General features: G+C 50.8%; 1 protein-coding gene across 1 annotated transcript in view; it reads right to left on the bottom strand.

Annotated features, from left to right (window-relative positions):
* srgap1a (SLIT-ROBO Rho GTPase activating protein 1a) overlaps window positions 1-19,751 on the bottom strand; it is a gene marked incomplete at its 5' end in the record, with an annotated part of 41,470 nt that extends 21,719 nt beyond the window's left edge. The window contains 11 exons of the mRNA XM_084452825.1: window positions 1-33; window positions 3,543-3,767; window positions 4,780-4,885; window positions 8,624-8,758; window positions 9,124-9,201; window positions 11,089-11,149; window positions 12,739-12,772; window positions 15,944-15,971; window positions 18,231-18,315; window positions 19,162-19,359; window positions 19,734-19,751. The exon at window positions 1-33 is cut by the window's left edge and continues 47 nt beyond it. Of these exons, the coding sequence (XP_084308951.1) occupies window positions 1-33; window positions 3,543-3,767; window positions 4,780-4,885; window positions 8,624-8,758; window positions 9,124-9,201; window positions 11,089-11,149; window positions 12,739-12,772; window positions 15,944-15,971; window positions 18,231-18,315; window positions 19,162-19,359; window positions 19,734-19,751 (1,001 nt within the window). The remainder of the gene's footprint in view (window positions 34-3,542; window positions 3,768-4,779; window positions 4,886-8,623; window positions 8,759-9,123; window positions 9,202-11,088; window positions 11,150-12,738; window positions 12,773-15,943; window positions 15,972-18,230; window positions 18,316-19,161; window positions 19,360-19,733) is intronic.
* Between the last annotated feature and the right edge of the window lie 559 nt (window positions 19,752-20,310).

The raw sequence follows: 20,310 nt of genomic DNA on the forward strand, positions 1-20,310 counted from the left end.
TCCAGGGCTCCGTGCTCGCTGTAGGGACTCTCACTTTGGGGGAGGAGACACAGGGTCAGGGGTCAGTTACCATAGAGACAACCATCTCCTGTCACACCATGTTATCCAGCAGTCGAGAGAATCTGAACAATGCAACGTGGCTGCTTCCCTTCTCCACCCATCGCCTAATATGGATCAGGACTTCTATTCATGGAAAAACCTGGTTCTTTTTTGGTTTAGATGAGTGTGGATGAAGGAGAGGAAAGTGGAGGAGCACGCCGTTTGGCTCGCTCTCCAGCCCTGCCCCATCTAGCACCGCAGCTCGTTACTGTGACATCATCAGAGGTCGCCCCTGTATCCTTTCACTCTGAGTGACCTCTGACCTGACCCCATGAGCCCTTAGCCCCGCCCTCCCGACCATGTCTCAGAGAAGAGGGGTGTCCAGCTGGCTCCTCCCAGTCTGACTAAGGCACTGGTATGGTAGATACTGGTATGGTAGATACTGGTATGGTAGGTACTGGTATGGTAGATACTGGTATGGTAGGTACTGGTATGGTAGATACTGGTATGGTAGGTACTGGTATGGTACTGGTATGGTAGATACTGGTATGGTAGGTACTGGTATGGTAGGTACTGGTATGGTAGGTACTGGTATGGTAGGTACTGGTATGGTAGGTACTGGTATGGTAGATACTGGTATGGTAGATACTGGTATGGTAGGTACTGGTATGGTAGATACTGGTATGGTAGATACTGGTATGGTAGGTACTGGTATGGTAGGTACTGGTATGGTAGGTACTGGTATGCTAGGTACTGGTATGGTAGATACTGGTATGGTAGGTACTGGTATGGTAGGTACTGGTATGGTAGGTACTGGTATGGTATGGTAGGTACTGGTATGGTAGATACTGGTATGGTAGATACTGGTATGGTAGGTACTGGTATGGTAGATACTGGTATGGTAGATACTGGTATGGTAGGTACTGGTATGGTAGATACTGGTATGGTAGATACTGGTATGGTAGATACTGGTATGGTAGATACTGGTATGGTAGGTACTGGTATGGTAGGTACTGGTATGGTAGGTACTGGTATGGTAGGTACTGGTATGGTAGATACTGGTATGGTAGATACTGGTATGGTAGATACTGGTATGGTAGGTACTAGTATGGTAGGTACTGGTATGGTAGATACTGGTATGGTAGATACTAGTATGGTAGATACTGGTATGGTAGGTACTGGTATGGTAGATACTGGTATGGTAGATACTGGTATGGTAGGTACTAGTATGGTAGGTACTGGTATGGTAGATACTGGTATGGTAGATACTAGTATGGTAGATACTGGTATGCTAGGTACTGGTATGGTATATACTGGTATGGTAGATACTGGTATGCTAGGTACTGGTATGGTAGATACTGGTATGCTAGGTACTGGTATGGTATATACTGGTATGGTAGATACTGGTATGGTAGATACTGGTATGGTAGGTACTGGTATGGTAGGTACTGGTATGGTAGATACTGGTATGGTAGATACTGGTATGGTAGATACTGGTATGGTAGGTACTGGTATGGTAGATACTGGTATGGTAGGTATTGGTATGGTAGATACTGGTATGGTAGGTACTGGTATGGTAGATACTGGTATGGTAGGTACTGGTATGGTAGATACTGGTATGGTAGGTACTGGTATGGTAGGTACTGGTATGGTAGGTACTGGTATGGTAGATACTGGTATGGTAGGTACTGGTATGGTAGATACTGGTATGGTAGGTACTGGTATGGTAGATACTGGTATGGTAGATACTGGTATGGTAGATAGTGGTATGGTAGATAGTGGTATGGTAGATACTGGTATGGTAGATACTGGTATGGTAGGTACTGGTATGGTAGGTACTGGTATACTAGGTACTGGTATGGTAGATACTGGTATGGTAGGTACTGGTATGGTAGGTACTGGTATGGTAGGTACTGGTATGGTAGATACTGGTATGGTAGGTACTGGTATGGTAGATACTGGTATGGTAGGTACTGGTATACTAGGTACTGGTATGGTAGATACTGGTATGGTAGGTACTGGTATACTAGGTACTGGTATGGTAGATACTGGTATGGTAGATACTGGTATGGTAGGTACTGGTATGGTAGGTACTGGTATACTAGGTACTGGTATGGTAGATACTGGTATGGTAGGTACTGGTATGGTAGGTACTGGTATGGTAGGTACTGGTATGGTAGATACTAGTATGGTAGATACTGGTATGGTAGATACTGGTATGGTAGGTACTGGTATACTAGGTACTGGTATGGTAGATACTGGTATGGTAGGTACTGGTATACTAGGTACTGGTATGGTAGATACTGGTATGGTAGATACTGGTATACTAGGTACTGGTATGGTAGGTACTGGTATGGTAGGTACTGGTATGGTAGATACTGGTATGGTAGGTACTGGTATGGTAGATACTGGTATGGTACTAGTATGGTAGGTACTGGTATGGTAGATACTGGTATGGTAGGTACTGGTATGGTAGATACTGGTATGGTAGGTACTGGTATGGTAGATACTGGTATGGTAGATACTGGTATACTAGGTACTGGTATGGTAGGTACTGGTATGGTAGATACTGGTATGGTAGGTACTGGTATGGTAGGTACTGGTATGGTAGATACTGGTATGGTAGATAGTGGTATGGTAGATACTGGTATGGTAGATACTGGTATGGTAGGTACTAGTATGGTAGGTACTGGTATGGTAGATACTGGTATGGTACTAGTATGGTAGGTACTGGTATGGTAGATACTGGTATGGTAGGTACTGGTATGGTAGATACTGGTATGGTAGATACTGGTATGGTAGGTACTGGTATGGTAGATACTGGTATGGTAGGTACTGGTATGGTAGGTACTAGTATGGTAGATACTGGTATGGTAGATACTGGTATGGTAGGTACTGGTATGGTAGGTACTGGTATGGTAGATACTGGTATGGTAGGTACTGGTATGGTAGGTACTGGTATGGTAGGTACTGGTATGGTAGGTACTGGTATGGTAGATACTGGTATGGTAGGTACTGGTATGGTAGATACTGGTATGGTAGGTACTGGTATGGTAGATACTGGTATGGTAGGTACTGGTATGGTAGATACTGGTATGGTAGGTACTGGTATACTAGGTACTGGTATGGTAGGTACTGGTATGGTAGGTACTGGTATGGTAGATACTAGTATGGTAGGTACTGGTATGGTAGGTACTGGTATGGTAGATACTAGTATGGTAGGTACTGGTATGGTAGGTACTGGTATGGTAGGTACTGGTATGGTAGGTACTGGTATGGTAGATACTAGTATGGTAGGTACTGGTATGGTAGGTACTGGTATGGTAGGTACTGGTATGCTAGGTACTGGTATGGTAGGTACTGGTATGGTAGGTACTGGTATGGTAGATACTGGTATGGTAGGTACTAGTACGCATCAGTCAGAGTGAATAAGATACCGCTACACTATCAAGTACAAAAGTACAAGACCGGTACTTGATGATGAAGGTGACCCTTGACCTCACCAGTAGTCTCCCCCGGCCATGCACTTCTCGTAGACGGGTCCGTCCAGCTCTTTGGCGTCAGGGAAGATGGTCTCGTGGTGGATGATGATGGTCTTGATGACCTCATTGACGTGCGCCTGGCAGGACACCTGGTCCTGGATGTCGGGGGTGGGCATGAGGGTGGGCCCGAAGCAGATGGCCAGGTTGTAGGGGTCCATCATGTTCTCGTCGCTGTACTGAGACAGACTGGGGGAGGGGTAGATGCACACGTCACACACCGATTGGTCGTTCTCTTTTGGATATAAACACATGCGACGGCTCGCATACCAAAAGGAGAGCACGCAAAGTACTGAGAACACGTATTTCATCCAGTCAACTGAGTCACGGTCACCGTTTTAAAGACTCTTCAAGAGATATATTTACCGTACAGATTCTAGTTTAAAGGAGTAGTAAAGGGGAAATGCATGTTTAGCCCTGTTTTAAGGTTACTTATGATCATATACAATGGTTCAGATCAAAACGTTGACAAAACTAGCACTTTTGAGAAAGTCTGATAATTGCTCTACCACCGTTTTGGTCATACAATGGATGTGGGTGGGCACCTTGAAAAATCTTTCAAAAACATGTTAAACTCTCGATTTCAGAGACAAGAAGCTCACCGAGGGGGTAATTGGTGTCCGTTGTATGAATCCTGTAGGGTTTTATTGATCATTTTATGAAATCCATTGACTTGTATCGACGCGACCGTTGTAGATGTGTAGATCAATCCGCAGAGGGGATTCAGGAAGCGGAACTACTTATGATAGTTATTGTTTATGTTGCTAGGCTACCTAGTTTGCGGAAGTTTACACACATATGTGCTGCGACTAAATAGTTCTATGCTAAATATTTTAAAAAGCCTTTCCAGATGAACTAGAATCTTACTTTATGGCGAATTATATGTCAGAATGCCAACCAACACCTCGGTGAGTTTCTAGTCTTTGAAATTGAGAGTTTTTTTTAATGATTTTTAAAAGGTGCGCTCCCACATCCATTGTATGACCAAAACGGTGGTAGAGCAATTATCAGACTTTCTCAAAAGTGCTAGTTTTGTCAACGTTTTGATCTGAACCATTGTATATGATCATAAGTAACCTTAAAACAGGGCTAAACATGCATTGTCCCTTTACTACTCCTTTAACATGGTGGGCTGAGGGTGAGTTATGACAGGTTATGACAGGTTATGACAAGTTATGACAGGTTATCACTGTGGTCTTACTGGTTGAGGAAGGAGAAGAGGTATCTCATCACAATGAGGACAGATCTGGGCGTGGTCATCAGAATCTTCCGGATGTACAGGGCCCTCTCGTACAGGTTCTCTATCCCTGATGGACAGAGCAGGGGTAGGGGGGGGGGAGAGGGGGGGTGAACCAAGGTCAGTGTGTGTATTCAATCATTATCAAACCACACCTACAGTAGATATCTTTATATGACCTTTTATGTGTTTCTTGCACTTTGTCTCGATGCTTTTAATGTCTCATCTAAAGCACTTTGAATTGCCTTGTTGCTGAAAGGTGCAATACAAATAAACTTGCCTTGGCGTGTGTGTGTGTGTGTGTGTGTGTGTGTGTGTGCGTGTGTGTGTGTGCGTGCCGGTGCCTGTGTCTGCGCCCGTGTGTGTGGATCAGTGATTAAGCCCTCTCATCCAGACCGTCCTCTCGTCACGGTGAGTGATGTGACTTTGAGGCCGACGCGTCCCTTCCTCTGACTCTGAGACGTGTCCCTTCCTCTGACTCTGAGACGTGTCCCTTCCTCTGACTCTGAGACGTGTCCCTTCCTCTGACTCTGAGACGTGTCCCTTCCTCTGACTCTGAGACGTGTCCCTTCCTCTGACTCTGAGACGTGTCCCTTCCTCTGACTCTGAGACGTGTCCCCTCCTCTGACTCTGAGACGTGTCCCTTCCTCTGACTCTGAGACGTGTCCCTTCCTCTGACTCTGAGACGTGTCCCTTCCTCTGACTCTGAGACGTGTCCCTTCCTCTGACTCTGAGACGTGTCCCTTCCTCTGACTCTGAGACGTGTCCCTTCCTCTGACTCTGAGACGTGTCCCTTCCTCTGACTCTGAGACGTGTCCCTTCCTCTGACTCTGAGACGTGTCCCTTCCTCTGAGACGTGTCCCTTCCTCTGACTCTGACACGCGTCCCTTCCTCTGACTCTGAGACGCGTCCCTTCCTCTGACTCTGAGACGTGTCCCTTCCTCTGACTCTGAGACGTGTCCCTTCCTCTGACTCTGAGACGTGTCCCTTCCTCTGACTCTGAGACGTGTCCCTTCCTCTGACTCTGAGACGTGTCCCTTCCTCTGACTCTGAGACGTGTCCCTTCCTCTGACTCTGAGACGTGTCCCCTCCTCTGACTCTGAGACGTGTCCCTTCCTCTGACTCTGAGACGTGTCCCTTCCTCTGACTCTGAGACGTGTCCCTTCCTCTGACTCTGAGACGTGTCCCTTCCTCTGACTCTGAGACGTGTCCCTTCCTCTGACTCTGAGACGTGTCCCTTCCTCTGACTCTGAGACGTGTCCCTTCCTCTGACTCTGAGACGTGTCCCTTCCTCTGACTCTGAGACGTGTCCCTTCCTCTGACTCTGAGACGTGTCCCTTCCTCTGAGACGTGTCCCTTCCTCTGACTCTGACACGCGTCCCTTCCTCTGACTCTGAGACGCGTCCCTTCCTCTGACTCTGAGACGTGTCCCTTCCTCTGACTCTGAGACGTGTCCCTTCCTCTGACTCTGAGACGTGTCCCTTCCTCTGACTCTGAGACGTGTCCCTTCCTCTGACTCTGAGACGTGTCCCTTCCTCTGACTCTGAGACGTGTCCCTTCCTCTGACTCTGAGACGTGTCCCCTCCTCTGACTCTGAGACGTGTCCCTTCCTCTGACTCTGAGACGTGTCCCTTCCTCTGACTCTGAGACGCGTCCCTTCCTCTGACTCTGAGACGTGTCCCTTCCTCTGACTCTGAGACGTGTCCCTTCCTCTGACTCTGAGACGCGTCCCTTCCTCTGACTCTGAGACGTGTCCCTTCCTCTGACTCGTGTCGGACGCATGTGTAACGGAGGTTCTTCACCTGGCCGCCCCGCTCGGCGCTTATACAGAGCGACCAGCCCTGCCTCAGGTGCACACAGGCCAGCACTCTACTGCATTCTCCACTAGAATCAGACTCTACTCTCCACTAGAATCAGACTCTACTCTCCACTAGAATCAGACTCTACTCTCCACTAGAATCAGACTCTACTCTCCACTAGAATCAGACTCTACTGCATTCTCCACTAGAATCAGACTCTACTCTCCACTAGAATCAGACTCTACTCTCCACTAGAATCAGACTCTACTCTCCACTAGAATCAGACTCTACTGCATTCTCCACTAGAATCAGACTCTACTCTCCACTAGAATCAGACTCTACTCTCCACTAGAATCACTCTACTCTCCACTAGAATCAGACTCTACTCTCCACCAGAATCAGACTCTACTCTCCACTAGAATCAGACTCTACTCTCCACTAGAATCAGACTCTACTCTCCACTAGAATCAGACTCTACTCTCCACTAGAATCAGACTCTACTCTCCACTAGAATCAGACTCTACTCTCCACTAGAATCAGACTCTACTCTCCACTAGAATCAGACTCTACTCTCCACTAGAATCAGACTCTACTCTCCACTAGAATCAGACTCTACTCTCCACTAGAATCAGACTCTCCTCGTCCCCGGTCAGGTTCTGCTCGCCTCCAGAGCCGGGCTCCTGTTCAGTCATTCAGTCTGTGAATCCTCTTCTCTCCCCTTCCTGTCTCCATCTCCCCCTCGCTCTCCTCAGCGGGGGGGGGGAGGTTGCAGAGAGACTCAGATCTACCTCAGTCACTTCCCTAGCGCCCCGCGCCATCGTTAGCGTGCTTATCGGAGAGAGAGCGCCGCCGCCGCCGTTTCCCCCCCCGGCCATCTGAGCTCGGATGCTTTCATTCGGCTCCGCCGACTAAAATAGCCCCGTGGCCCCCGACCCCCGTCGTCTGGGGAGACGGCCTTTTGGGAATCCAGGCGGTGACGACGTTCGTCTTACGTGAGCGGCTAACGAGGTTCCTGCATAGTTCCTGAAAACTTCACGGCCTTTTATTTAAAATCCCCCCCCCACGCCCTCGTGAGAGATCTCAAGATGACATATCTCCAAATAAGAGAGAGATGAACCCAAATGAGGCTCTGGAAAAAAAATAAGGCTGTCTGTCTGTTCCTGCCCGGCGAGAGGGATCTCTACAGGACGGCCCGTCAGCGTGACCCGAAGGGAGGGTTTTGAATAAACCTGGCGGCCGCTGGCCAGGCTCAGGGGCCTCGCTCCCCGCTCTGTGGCACGTCTGGTCTGGGAATGTAAACAGGGAATCCCCATCGCTCACACGGCTCAAGTGTAAACCGATGCCCTTCGTCCGCCAGCTCACACGCCCACCCACACACACACACGCGCGAAGGCATGCGCACCCACATCCACACCCAAGGACACCCCCCCCCACACACACACACACTGACAGCCACGCCCCTGTAAGGCCACAAGGAATTACAGCACACGTTGTGTCCATGTGATTCACTGGCGAGCGCATTGTTCTTTACCAGAGTCCGTACCCCGCCCCCCCCCCCGACCCCAAAGCCCCCGCATGCCATCTCAGAAGGTCAGCAGTCACACACAGACAGCTGACTGCGCTTCGCGAGGCGGCCCCTTACTGTAAGAGGACAAAGTGTGTGCCTGTACCAGCCGAGCCTCCTGGGTGCTGTGGGGCCTGATGTAAACACACCAGCTAGTGTGGTGTCAGAGCACGGACACATTCCATCAGCCGCTCTCACCCGCCACAATGACCTCCCTTCTCAGAGGCGTCCCGGGCTCAACAAAGTGTCTTTCACGCGCCCAGTGGACAGTGATGGACAGTATGACCTCCTGATGACGCATCACTGATGACCGTATGCACCCCAGATATCCCAGGTCCCGAGACTGGGTTTGGCTTGCCCTGTAAGTGTGAGTGTGTGTGCGTATGAGTGTGTGTGAGTGTGTGTGTGTGTGTGTGAGTGTATGTTGCAAAGGTTCAGTACGTACTGATGCAGGAGAGCAGGTCGTGGAACCTCTCCTTGGGGAACAAGGGGTTCTCCAGGCCTCTGAAGTACAGTTTGAGAACACCGGCCACAGAGTTGATGTCATGGTTGTTCTCCTCGTCTGTCAGGGGGTCGTTACCTAGGAGACCGGGTAGTAAGTCAGTTAGCTCCTTACTGCAGTCATGGAAACGAGTAAGTGGCTTAAGTGCTTCTTTTATTACCTACGTTTTTATCAGGAACTTAACATCTTGCCTTGGGACTGCAGTTGGAAACTAGCTACACAGCTCAAACTGGCACATTTACAGTAATGTCAATTGATGTGCATTGTCCCAGTGCAAATGAACTAAATAAAATAAAAACAAAAGTTTAACGTGATAACCTCACGTGTCTCCTTCACAGAGACAGTGTTATGAGTTCATGTGAATATCTACAAACTCCAGTACCTCATAGGTACTGTAAATCAAGTGTCAATCAAATCAAACCGGTTGCCATGTCACACAGTACCTCTCTCAAAGGAGTTCTTGATGTCGTTGACCTCCAGCTGAGAGCCAGACACGCGGAAGATCCCCTGATGTTGAAGCCCTGCGGAGAGGAACCATGGAGAGATGGAGGGGGGGTCATTGAAGAACCATGGAGAGATGGAGGGGGGGTTCATTGAAGAACCATGGAGAGATGGAGGGGGGGTCATTGAAGAACCATGGAGAGATGGAGGGGGGTTGATTGAAGAACCATGGAGAGATGGAGGGGGGGTTGATTGAAGAACCATGGAGAGATGGAGGGGGGTTGATTGAAGAACCATGGAGAGATGGAGGGGGGGTCATTGAAGAACCATGGAGAGATGGAGGGGGGGTCATTGAAGAACCATGGAGAGATGGAGGGGGGTTGATTGAAGAACCATGGAGAGATGGAGGGGGGGTCATTGAAGAACCATGGAGAGATGGAGGGGGGGTCATTGAAGAACCATGGAGAGATGGAGGGGTTTCATTGAAGAACCATGGAGAGATGGAGGGGTTTCATTGAAGAACCATGGAGAGATGGAGGGGGGGTCATTGAAGAACCATGGAGAGATGGAGGGGTTTCATTGAAGAACCATGGAGAGATGGAGGGGTTTCATTGAAGAACCATGGAGAGATGGAGGGGGGTTGATTGAGGAACCATGGAGAGATGGAGGGGGGTTGATTGAAGAACCATGGAGAGATGGAGGGGGGGTTGATTGTAGCGCTATCTTCTGCGTGCTCATGTACGTTTCACACAGACACACTGAGATGTTCTCTTACACCATCATATTAACTCTATTTCTGTTCAATTCATGATTGTATCATTTGTCCCTTTGCTGTGAAGCGCTTTGGCAAGATTGTTAGCCTTTAACATTATGCCGATAAAGCATACATAATTGAGTTAAATTGAGAGACCCAGAGAGAGAGAGAGAGAGAGAGAGAGAGAGAGAGAGAGAGAGAAGGAGAGAGACACACAGCCCTATGATAAAGCAGCCAGGGCAGTCTTCTGCTGGACCAGAGCACCTCGTCTCGTTCACGTTCCTCATTAAGGGAAACTAACAAAGGGGAGAGTCCTCGTGACGTGTCCTCCAGCCGGGATTAGCATTTAATAAGGAGAGGGGTCAGGGGTCAGGGCACGACTTAATGAGTCCGTCCCCATCCCCCATCATGAGATGGTCACACCTGAGACCCCGCCCCTCAAAGAGGTCATCACCGTCACGTCTTTAACATTGAAGCCCAGGTGTCCAGTGAGAGATTTATGAATGGCATAGCTGTCTGTCTGTCTGCTTGTCTGTCTGTCTGTCTGTCTGTCTGTCTGCTTGTCTGTCTGTCTGCCTGTCTGCCTGTCTAGCTGTCTGTCTGCTTGTCTGTCTGTCTGTCTGTCTGTCTGTCTGTCTTCTTGTCTGTCTGTCTGTCTGTCTGTCTGTCTGTCTGTCTGTCTGTCTGTCTGTCTGTCTGTCTTCTTGTCTGTCTGTCTGTCTGTCTGTCTGTCTGTCTGTCTGTCTGCCTGTCTGCCTGTCTAGCTGTCTGTCTGCTTGTCTGTCTGTCTGTCTGTCTGTCTGCTTGTCTGTCTGTCTGTCTGTCTGTCTGTCTGTCTGTCTGTCTGTCTGTCTGTCTGTCTGTCTGTCTGTCTGTCTTCTTGTCTGTCTGTCTGTTTGCGGCCTGAAGAGGGTTGTCCCTCATTGAACCCTGTCAACAGGACACCATCTGTACAGCCTTCGCCGTGACTGTGACAAAAACGGAACTAATATCAGCACCGACACGGGAAAACGGGCGCGGCCAAACGATTAACGCCCAGAAATGACCGGAATGTCATCCGCGACTGACCGAGCAAACCTGGACAGGTTCTGAAAGTGAACAGGTTTTCTATTTACGGTGGGTTTTAGTAAGAAGACGGAGATATCTGGGACACAGCTGTTGTGATGAGTAAGGTCGTAAGGTCGGTGAGGTCTGTCGTAGAGGGCGGACTCACCGTACAGGTTGATGAAGCGGATACAGCTCTCCACCACGCGGGGGATGGCCTGACCAGAGTCCTTCGCAGGGAGGAGAATCACACAGTTAACACAGAAGATGGACGCTCTCGTCCTCATATTACACATATACATATAGCATTCCACTACTGTAATAATACGAGCACCACGCATTCACATCAACATGCACCCGGTAGCGGAGGGGAGGGGGTTAGTGAAGGAAGGCGGGATCTATGTTTCTCTACTGCGGGTTTAAAACGGCGGGCTGAAGCTGGCCGGAGGTCGCTCACATCTCGTGTACCCTCGTTAGAACGCACGGTTACATCACAGGCCAGCGTGTCTGACCACAGATACAACGCAGCCGGGTAGCTGTATGGTGCTCCGGCAGGGCTAAAAATGTCCTCTGTTTATCCGGTCATGTCAACACTCCAACACACACTTGTCACGTGTCTGATAAGAGAACACACACTTGTCACGTGTCTGATAAGAGAACACACACTTGTCACGTGTCTGATAAGAGACGGGAACTCATGTAATGTAGAAAACACTTCATACGGAGTTGAGAAGCGACGAGAGGCGGAGCTACGGTATCCGTCCCCTCGCGGACGACACGCTCCTCTCACAGTTAGAGGCCTGGCGATGGCGGCCATCTTGGACCGGTATAGAGGTTTTTATAGAGCTACTCTACAGTGTGGCACGGCCTGACAGAGCGACCGGCTGCTGTTGCGGCTCTCAGCTCGGCACTCTGGGAGGTCACACTCGAGGACCTGGTACAACGCAGGCTTTTAATCTGGCCTGCCGGTTTGTTTACAAACCCCAGGGGATAAACAGGTCCCAAACGCAGCAACCACGCCCGGAAATACCACACGTCTCAAAACACAGCAGCCATGCCAGGGAATACACACACTCTAAGCACAGCTACCAACGCTGAGAGCTACTGGCTGCCAATGGATATAACACACGCTGCCAGAATGATGTAACACAATCACATGTGATGTTTACACGACCGGCCAAGATGGCCGGCTGAATCTAACGCCTGTCAATTTTGTTTTGGAGGTTGAATATAAACACATATGTGCTATTTTCAGACAGAAATCTAATCTGGCTTATCTGGGTTTATCTCCATGCTTCGTTTACGCTGCGCCAGCACTGGATGCATGCATTACCATTTGGAGAAAACACTGTATTTCTTTAAGCCAATCACAACTGTCTTGGGCGGAGCGATCGCTAGGTTGTTGTTGTTTCACGTAGTGAAGTGGACTTTGATGACCGTAACACCCAGCTAGCAGAAGGGGAGGAGTCTGGATTGAATCTGATTGGCCGGGAGAATCTTTGTCGCCGCTGATTGGCGGTGATAAACCCAATGACGAGGCTTATCTCCAAAACCTGCATCCAGTGAGTCAAACTAACTGAAATCTAGTCAGAGTGGAGATGGGCGGAGCGCCAAGCGTCTTCCAGCTCTCCTTCCATAAGCTCTGAGAGTACTCGGCCTGTGTGAGTAAACCTCCGGCTGATTGGTCTGTACAGAAACACGCCCACAGCGGAAGTCACCAGAGGCGGGAAGTAGCGGCGGTGTTAGAGGCCGGGGCACAGAGACGGATACAGGAAGTGAGGTAGGATACAGGAAGTGAGGTAGGACAGGCAGACTCTACCTGGTGTCTGGCATGAGAGTTCCGTCGTCCACGGCTACAAAGAAAGGTTGAGGCAGAGGAGAAGAGAGAGAGAGAGAGAGAGAGAGAGACAGGGGAGGAGAAGGGAGGAGGCGAGATCCAGATGAGATCAGTCCCAGCGATGGCGGGCCCCCTCACACACCCCACACTGACAACAGAGCAGGCATCTAAACACCGCAGGGGCCCAGGAGGACAGGGTCTGGGAGGACAGGGTCTGGGAGGACAGGGCCCAGGAGGACAGGGCCTGTCTACTTTCACACTGACCACAGAGGAGAGGGAGGGAGGGAGGGAGGGAGAGAGAGAGGGAAAGAGAGAGAGGCACAGAGAGAGAGAGAGACAGATAGAGAAGAGAGACAGAGAGAGAGGAGAGAGAGAAAGAGAGGAGAGAGAAAGAGACAGAGAGAGAGGAGAGAGAGCAAGAGAGAGGAGAGAAAGATACAGAGAGAGAGGAAAGTGAGAGACAGAGAGAGAGGAGAGAGAGAAAGAGAGAGGAGAGAGAAAGAGACAGAGAGAGAGGAGAGAGAAAGAGACAGAGAGAGGAGAGAGAAAGAGACAGAGAGAGAGGAGAGAGAGAAAGAGAGAGGAGAGAGATAGAGACAGAGAGAGAGGAGAGAGAAAGAGACAGAGAGAGAGGAGAGAGAAAGAGACAGAGAGAGGAGAGAGAAAGAGAGAGGAGAGAGAAAGAGACAGAGAGAGAGGAGAGAGAAAGAGACAGAGAGAGAGGAGAGAGAAAGAGACAGAGAGAGAGGAGAGAGAGAAAGAGAGAGGAGAGAGAAAGAGACAGAGAGAGAGGAAAGAGAGAGACAGAGAGAGAGGAGAGAGAGAAAGATACAGAGAGAGAGGAAAGAGAGAGACAGAGAGAGGAGAGAGAAAGAGAGAGGAGAGAGAAAGAGACAGAGAGAGAGGAGAGAGAAAGAGACAGACAGAGAGGAGAGAGAAAGAGACAGAGAGAGAGGAGAGAGAAAGATACAGAGAGAGAGGAGAGGAGAGAGAGAGAGAGAGAGAGAGGAGAGGAGAGAGAAAGAGACAGAGAGAGAGGAGAGAGAAAGAGAGAGGAGAAAGATACAGAGAGAGAGGAGAGAGAAAGAGAGAGGAGAGAGAAAGATACAGAGAGAGAGGAGAGAGAAAGAGAGAGGAGAGAGAAAGATACAGAGAGAGAGGAGAGAGAGAGAAAGAGAGGAAGTACGTTCTCTTTGTGAGGCCCCGTCAGCAGTCAGTGACTCAGGAGACAAGAATCCCCCCCTCCCCCGTGTGCCCTCAGCCCTCCTCCTGGCCACCCCCCCGTCAGTGATGGCCAGCCTGGCCCCGCCCCCTGGCCCCGCCCCCTGCCCGGCGCTAGAGGAGCAGCAGAGTGAAGCCAGAGCGTCGAGTCGGAGCTCCCTGACACCCAGGCGGCAGAGGGATCAGACAGAGCCCAGGCGAGGAGGAGGAGGAGCCAGAGAGGAGCGGTCCCGATCGGTATCGCGGCAGAGGGGACCCACGACCGCAGCCCGGAGGGGCCGAGGGCCGGCCAGAGCCGTACCTGAACAAACGACTCCAGGTTGCCATTAAACAACTTAACGTTAAAGAGAGACCTGGGCCGGGCCCTCCTCGTGCCTCCGCCGGGCCTGGGGGGCAGGCTGGGGGGCCTGCAGCGGGGAGAGAGGCTTGAGCAACCAACACAAAAACACACCTTTCTACACTTATGGATCAGAGAGAGGTACAGGTCAAAAATGGTCTTCGCCTGGCACAGATGAAGCCTAACGACGAAGAGGCCCTTTGGATGGAGGACCTACATGTAGGACTAGGCTTGCCGTCTTGATGAAGGGCGGTGGTTGAAATGCTCCCTTTCGTTTCCAGCGAACAGCGAAGGTCACGGGAATACCAGGCCCGCGGGGGGGGGGGGGGGGGCAGGGGGGTGAGGGTGCGATGTGCGTTTATATGTGTGTGAGTGTGTATTCTGCACCTGTGTGTGTGTGAGTGTGTATTCTGTATTCAGAGATGGAACCTGTGAGATTATGGCAGGTAGAGAAGGCCCCTCTTCCCCCCTCAAATCTAGGGTAGAGAAGGCCCCTCTTCCCCCCTCAAATCTAGGGTAGAGAAGGCCCCTCTTCCCCCCTCAAATCTAGGGTAGAGAAGGCCCCTCTTCCCCCCTCAAATCTAGGGTAGAGAAGGCCCCTCTCCCCCCCTCAAATCTAGGGTAGAGAAGGTCCCTCTTCCCCCCTCAAATCTAGGGTAGAGAAGGCCCCTCTCCCCCCCTCAAATCTAGGGTAGAGAAGGCCCCTCTCCCCCCTCAAATCTAGGGTAGAGAAGGCCCCTCTCCCCCCTCAAATCTAGGGTAGAGAAGGCCCCTCTCCCCCCTCAAATCTAGGGTAGAGAAGGCCCCTCTCCCCCCTCAAATCTAGGGTAGAGAAGGCCCCTCTCCCCCCCTCAAATCTAGGGTAGAGAAGGTCCCTCTCCCCCCTCAAATCTAGGGTAGAGAAGGCCCCTCTCCCCCCCTCAAATCTAGGGTAGAGAAGGCCCCTCTCCCCCCCTCAAATCTAGGGTAGAGAAGGCCCCTCTCCCCCCTCAAATCTAGGGTAGAGAAGGCCCCTCTCCCCCCCTCAAATCTAGGGTAGAGAAGGCCCCTCTCCCCCCCTCAAATCTAGGGTAGAGAAGGCCCCTCCCCCCCTCAAATCTAGTCATGACCCAAACTAGCAATACCCATGAGCCACTATACTGGGATTAGAGTCACTATCGGACAGTGAGAGGGGGAATCCTCCCTTTGGGGTGAGACTGTGTGACAAAACAAACTTAAAAAACCTAATTTCATTATTCATACCATCAACGTCAACCATTCAATCTATTCCAACCCAAAAGATTTTCATCTTGAAAGTATTCCTCCCTACCCCCCTCCTCCTCCCCCCCCCCCCCTCCTCCTCCTCCTCCTCTGAGAGGGGAGAGTAACGTTTCTCTGAGGAGCGGTACGGAGGTAGAGGGCTGAGGCCCCAGGCGCTGGGCAGATGGTCGGTCGGGTCGGAGCTAAGAGCATCTGCTGCTCCGCTCTCTCCAGGGCCACTGGTCTCACATCCTGGTACTTTCACACTAAACTTTCACGACACAAAACTCGGTCCGGAGTTAGGAACCGGGACGTAGTGCGTTCTGCATGTTAGGACGTGTTACGGCTCAACAACTGTGTATGAGTGTGTTTGTGAGTGCGTCGTCTTACCTTGTAGTCATGTAGTCACCTCTGTGACCTGCGGAGATGGGGGGGGGAGAGGAGAGGAGAGGAGAGGAGAGAGGGAGGGGGAGGAGAGAGGGAGGGAGAGGAGAGGAGAGAGGGAGAGAGAGAAGAGAGGGAGGGAGGGAGAGGAGAGGAGAGAGAGAGAGGAGAGGTGAGATCGGAGGACAGGGCTGGTCCCGGAGGACCCTGAGGAGCATTGTGCACATGCTCAGTAAAGCACACACAGGCGGCCATCTGGTCACCACCGCTGGCCTCACGGTCACACGCACACACACACACGCACACACACACACACACACACACATCAATAATATTCACCCGCAAGCAAAGGAAGTTATGCACATAAAAACCTATATCAGCACAAGAGAAGTGAAGACAAACATTAACCACCAAATGGTTTCAAACTCCAACGGTTTGAGAGAGCAGGAGTGGACCAGGCCTGTGGCTCTCTGACCTGACCTGCCCACGGAGATACCTACCTCACCAGGCCTGTGGCTCTCTGACCTGACCTGCCCACGGAGATACCTACCTCACCTCAACACTGACACTTGTTTAAAAGCAGAGCGAGGAGACCCCCCCCCCACCTCTCATTATCATCACTCACACACACACACATACACACACACACATACACAGACCACCCTGGGAGGCAGGGCTGGACTGGGACAAAAAATCGGCCCTGGCATTTTTGGCCCAGACCGGCCCACCACAATCGGCCGGACCCAGGGCTGGACTGGGTGAATATTTCCTACCGGGAAATGTAGCCCCAGTCAGGCCACTAGCCGAGCCGACGCGGTGAGATGGAACACCTTCAGTTTCGTTTTGTTGACGGGGGGGGGGGTGCTGCTGCGCGATTTGTTGGGGGGGTGCTGCTGCGCGATTTGTTGACGGGGGGGGGGATGCTGCTGCGCGATTTGTTGACGGGGGGGGGGGGATGCTGCTGCGCGATTTGTTGACGGGGGGGGGATGCTGCTGCGCGATTTCTTGACGGGGGGGGGGGTGCTGCTGCGCGATTTGTTGACGGGGGGACAGGCCAGCTGGCTCTCTAACGGCCCACGCAAATGACACCTGAAACTAACAGAGGGAGGGGTGGGGCCTACATATGATTGGGCCAGCCCAGTGTCAGTATAGAAAATGGACCAATGGGCCGCTGTCCCTGCTCTATGGGCCGTTCGTTAGCTCTTTTTTTTTTTAGATCGGCCCACAAGTAGGTCCGGCCCACCGGGCATTTGCCCGGTACGCCACATGGCCAGTCCGGCCCTGCTGGGAGGGGATTGCATGTATTGTTCTAGCTCAGCTGTTGAGGGCTGGCTGTGCTGACAGTTGATTAGTCATGTCTTGAGTGAGATCCCACCACTGTAGAACCCAGAGCCTGTAGCACGCACGCTAACGCTAATGCTAACATTGCCTGGGAGGCCATTAGCTTAGCCACTCCTCAATCACTAAGAGGGATAATACAGCAGCATAATACGCCCTTCAGCTCGGACTCAGCACACTAATGCTTCCATTACCATCTGAGTTCACTCCTTAGTCCTAAGTCGTTGCTGTAATTGTTTTCTTATTTTATTTGATCTTTTTATGCTACCTTCCCAGTGCTGAGTTTCATATTTCTAATGACCTTTTACTTATATTTATATTATAAAATATACTTATATTTTCCACTGTTTGTGTTTTATCCAGTGTTTTGGTGTACTGATGATTGTTTGTAAAGCACTTTGTAATATTTGTTTAGAAAGGTGCTATTTAAATAAAGTGTATTATTATTTATTATTATATTGGTTTGGCAGAGGGCAGAACATAGAGCACGTTACTACCAACTAGGCCAGGAAGGAACAGGAAGGAACAGGAAGGATGGAGGACAGGAAGGAATGGGAAGGAAGTAGGACAGGAAGGAACAGGAAGGAAGTAGGACAGGAAGGAAGTAGGCCAGGAAGGAACAGGAAGGAAGGAGGACAGGAAGGAATTGGAAGGAAGTAGGACAGGAAGGAAGTAGGACAGGAAGGAACAGGTAGGAAGTAGGACAGGAAGGAAGTAGGACAGGAAGGAAGTAGGACAGGAAGGAAGTAGGACAGGAAGGAAGTAGGACAGGAAGGAACAGGAAGGAAGGAACAGGAAGGAAGGAGGACAGGAAGGAACAGGAAGGAAGTAGGACAGGAAGGAAGTAGGACAGGAAGTAGGACAGGAAGGAACAGGAAGGAAGGAACAGGAAGGAACAGGAAGGAAGGAACAGGAAGGAAGGAACAGGAAGGAAGGAGGACAGGAAGCTGCTTACCATCTCCCAGGGTCCTCTTCAGCAAGTCATGTTTGGCCTGCAGCTTGGAGATCAGGTTGCTACCCTCCAGAAACTCGCGGAATTTCTGAGGAAAAAGCAGATTCATTATGTCCACTGACGAAGCAGCCATTCAACCAGGCAGGCGGCTTATCAACCAGCCAATCAGCCGGCCGGACAGAAAGACTCATTTCTTGCCCCCAGACACCAATCAGACAGCCCAGGGGAGAGCAGAGGGGGATGTGTGTTCTGAGATCGTTATCAGAGCACATCCATCTTCAGCCTGTGAAGGGACTGAGGATACTGTTCTGTCTAGGGGGTAGTGAAGGGACTGAGGAAACTGTTCTGTCTAGGGGGTAGTGAAGGGACTGAGGATACTGTTCTGTCTAGGGGGTAGTGAAGGGACTGAGGATACTGTTCTGTCTAGGGGGTAGTGAAGGGACTGAGGAAACTGTTCTGTCTAGGGGGTAGTGAAGGGACTGAGGAAACTGTTCTGTCTAGGGGGTAGTGAAGGGACTGAGGATACTGTCTAGGGGGTAGGACGTATTGGCTGCTGATAGTTAAGAGCCGATAGTTCAGATTCATGCCTAAAATGTTGGGTTTTGAAGCTATCAACATGATTATGAGCCATTTCCTTCTCCTCAGACTCCTGCTACATCCAGTTTTATTGTAAGACTTCAAAAAGGTACCCAGAGGTCAAGCCAAGGTCAAACCCATAGATTTGAGACATCAGTAACAATATACAGTATTACCTCTATGTACTGTAATACAGTGTCCTGGTCCATCTCTTACGTAATATCCTCAACATCTAACCCCTTCAGTTCCCCGGTCTGCACATTGCACAAGGTGAAACCAAGGTCAAAGGTCATATCGTCCATCTCTCCCCTGGGATCACAGCGCAGGGCCCTGGGGGGCCTCGCCGGGGGCCCCTCACCATGAAGTAGAACTGCTCCGTCTCCTGCTGGTTGGCCCTGCGCTTGGCGATGCTGGGCTTGCTGAGGTAGGTCTCCGACACCGCCGACCTGACCGACTCCGAGGAGCGGCTGTGGTGGAAGCTCTCGGACACGTCGTAGTCCTCGATGGTCACCATGTCCTGGATGGTGGTCAGAGTGGCCTCGGAGGTCTTCTTTATCTGAGGGAGGGGAGGAGCGGGAGGAGAGGGTCAGACCGGATGGACACACCGACGCACCTTGTCTACACACGGCTAGGCAGTACAAAAAAACGGGAAAACTATTATATAAAAAAATGATACAAATTATTATTCATAATACACCAGGGTCTCGCCGTGGTACGACAGAGCAAAGCCTTCCTTTGGCCAATCGGCCGGCGCCCTCTCGCGGCGCCGTTACCGGCTTCACCGTGAGTGACTCTTTGCGACACGCGGGTTCTGTCTGTGCCCGCCTCACGGTTAATGCAGGCCAGCATACAGAACCAATCGGTAGCTCAATGGGTCGCCCTGGTAGCTCAATGGGTTGGGGCGCGTACCATATAAAGGCTAGTCCTTACCGTTCCAATCTGGCCCATGCCCTTTGCTGCATGTCTTCTCCTCTCTCTCTCGCTCTCTCTCGCTCTCCCACCTTTCCTGTCAGTCCTTACACTGTCCTATCCTAATGAAGCAGAAATGCCCTAAAAAATGTCTTAAAAAAATACAAAAAAAGAACCAATCGGTCCTGGGATGTGACTCTGGACCCGACCGTCCATTTGCATGCTTCTCAGGGGGTGAGAAGAGAGAGGAAATGAAACCCAGACCCCGGCTTTTAACATTCATTTCCATAGGCTTCTCTTCCTGGGACTTATGGGTGTCAGAGCTGGGCTGGGCGTGTCCCGGGGGACAACAGCAGAGGACAGGGGGACAGGGACGCCTCAGACCCGCGGGAAGACAGAACCAGAGAGACCGGAATCACTCCTCAGACACGAAGAAAGGTTCTACTCTTTCCAGAAGTACTGTAAACAGCGAACGTCTCTGTTGTTTACGTGTACACGTCGTACGGCTCGGTGCAAAACAAAACAAAACAGATTTGCTTTGAACGCGCTCGTTAACAGACCTCCCGCCTTCTCAAGTGCGGAAAAGAGGGAGAAAAAC

The sequence above is a fragment of the Borostomias antarcticus genome (assembly GCF_949987555.1).
Source record: "Borostomias antarcticus genome assembly, chromosome: 18".
NCBI lineage: Eukaryota > Metazoa > Chordata > Actinopteri > Stomiiformes > Stomiidae > Borostomias > Borostomias antarcticus.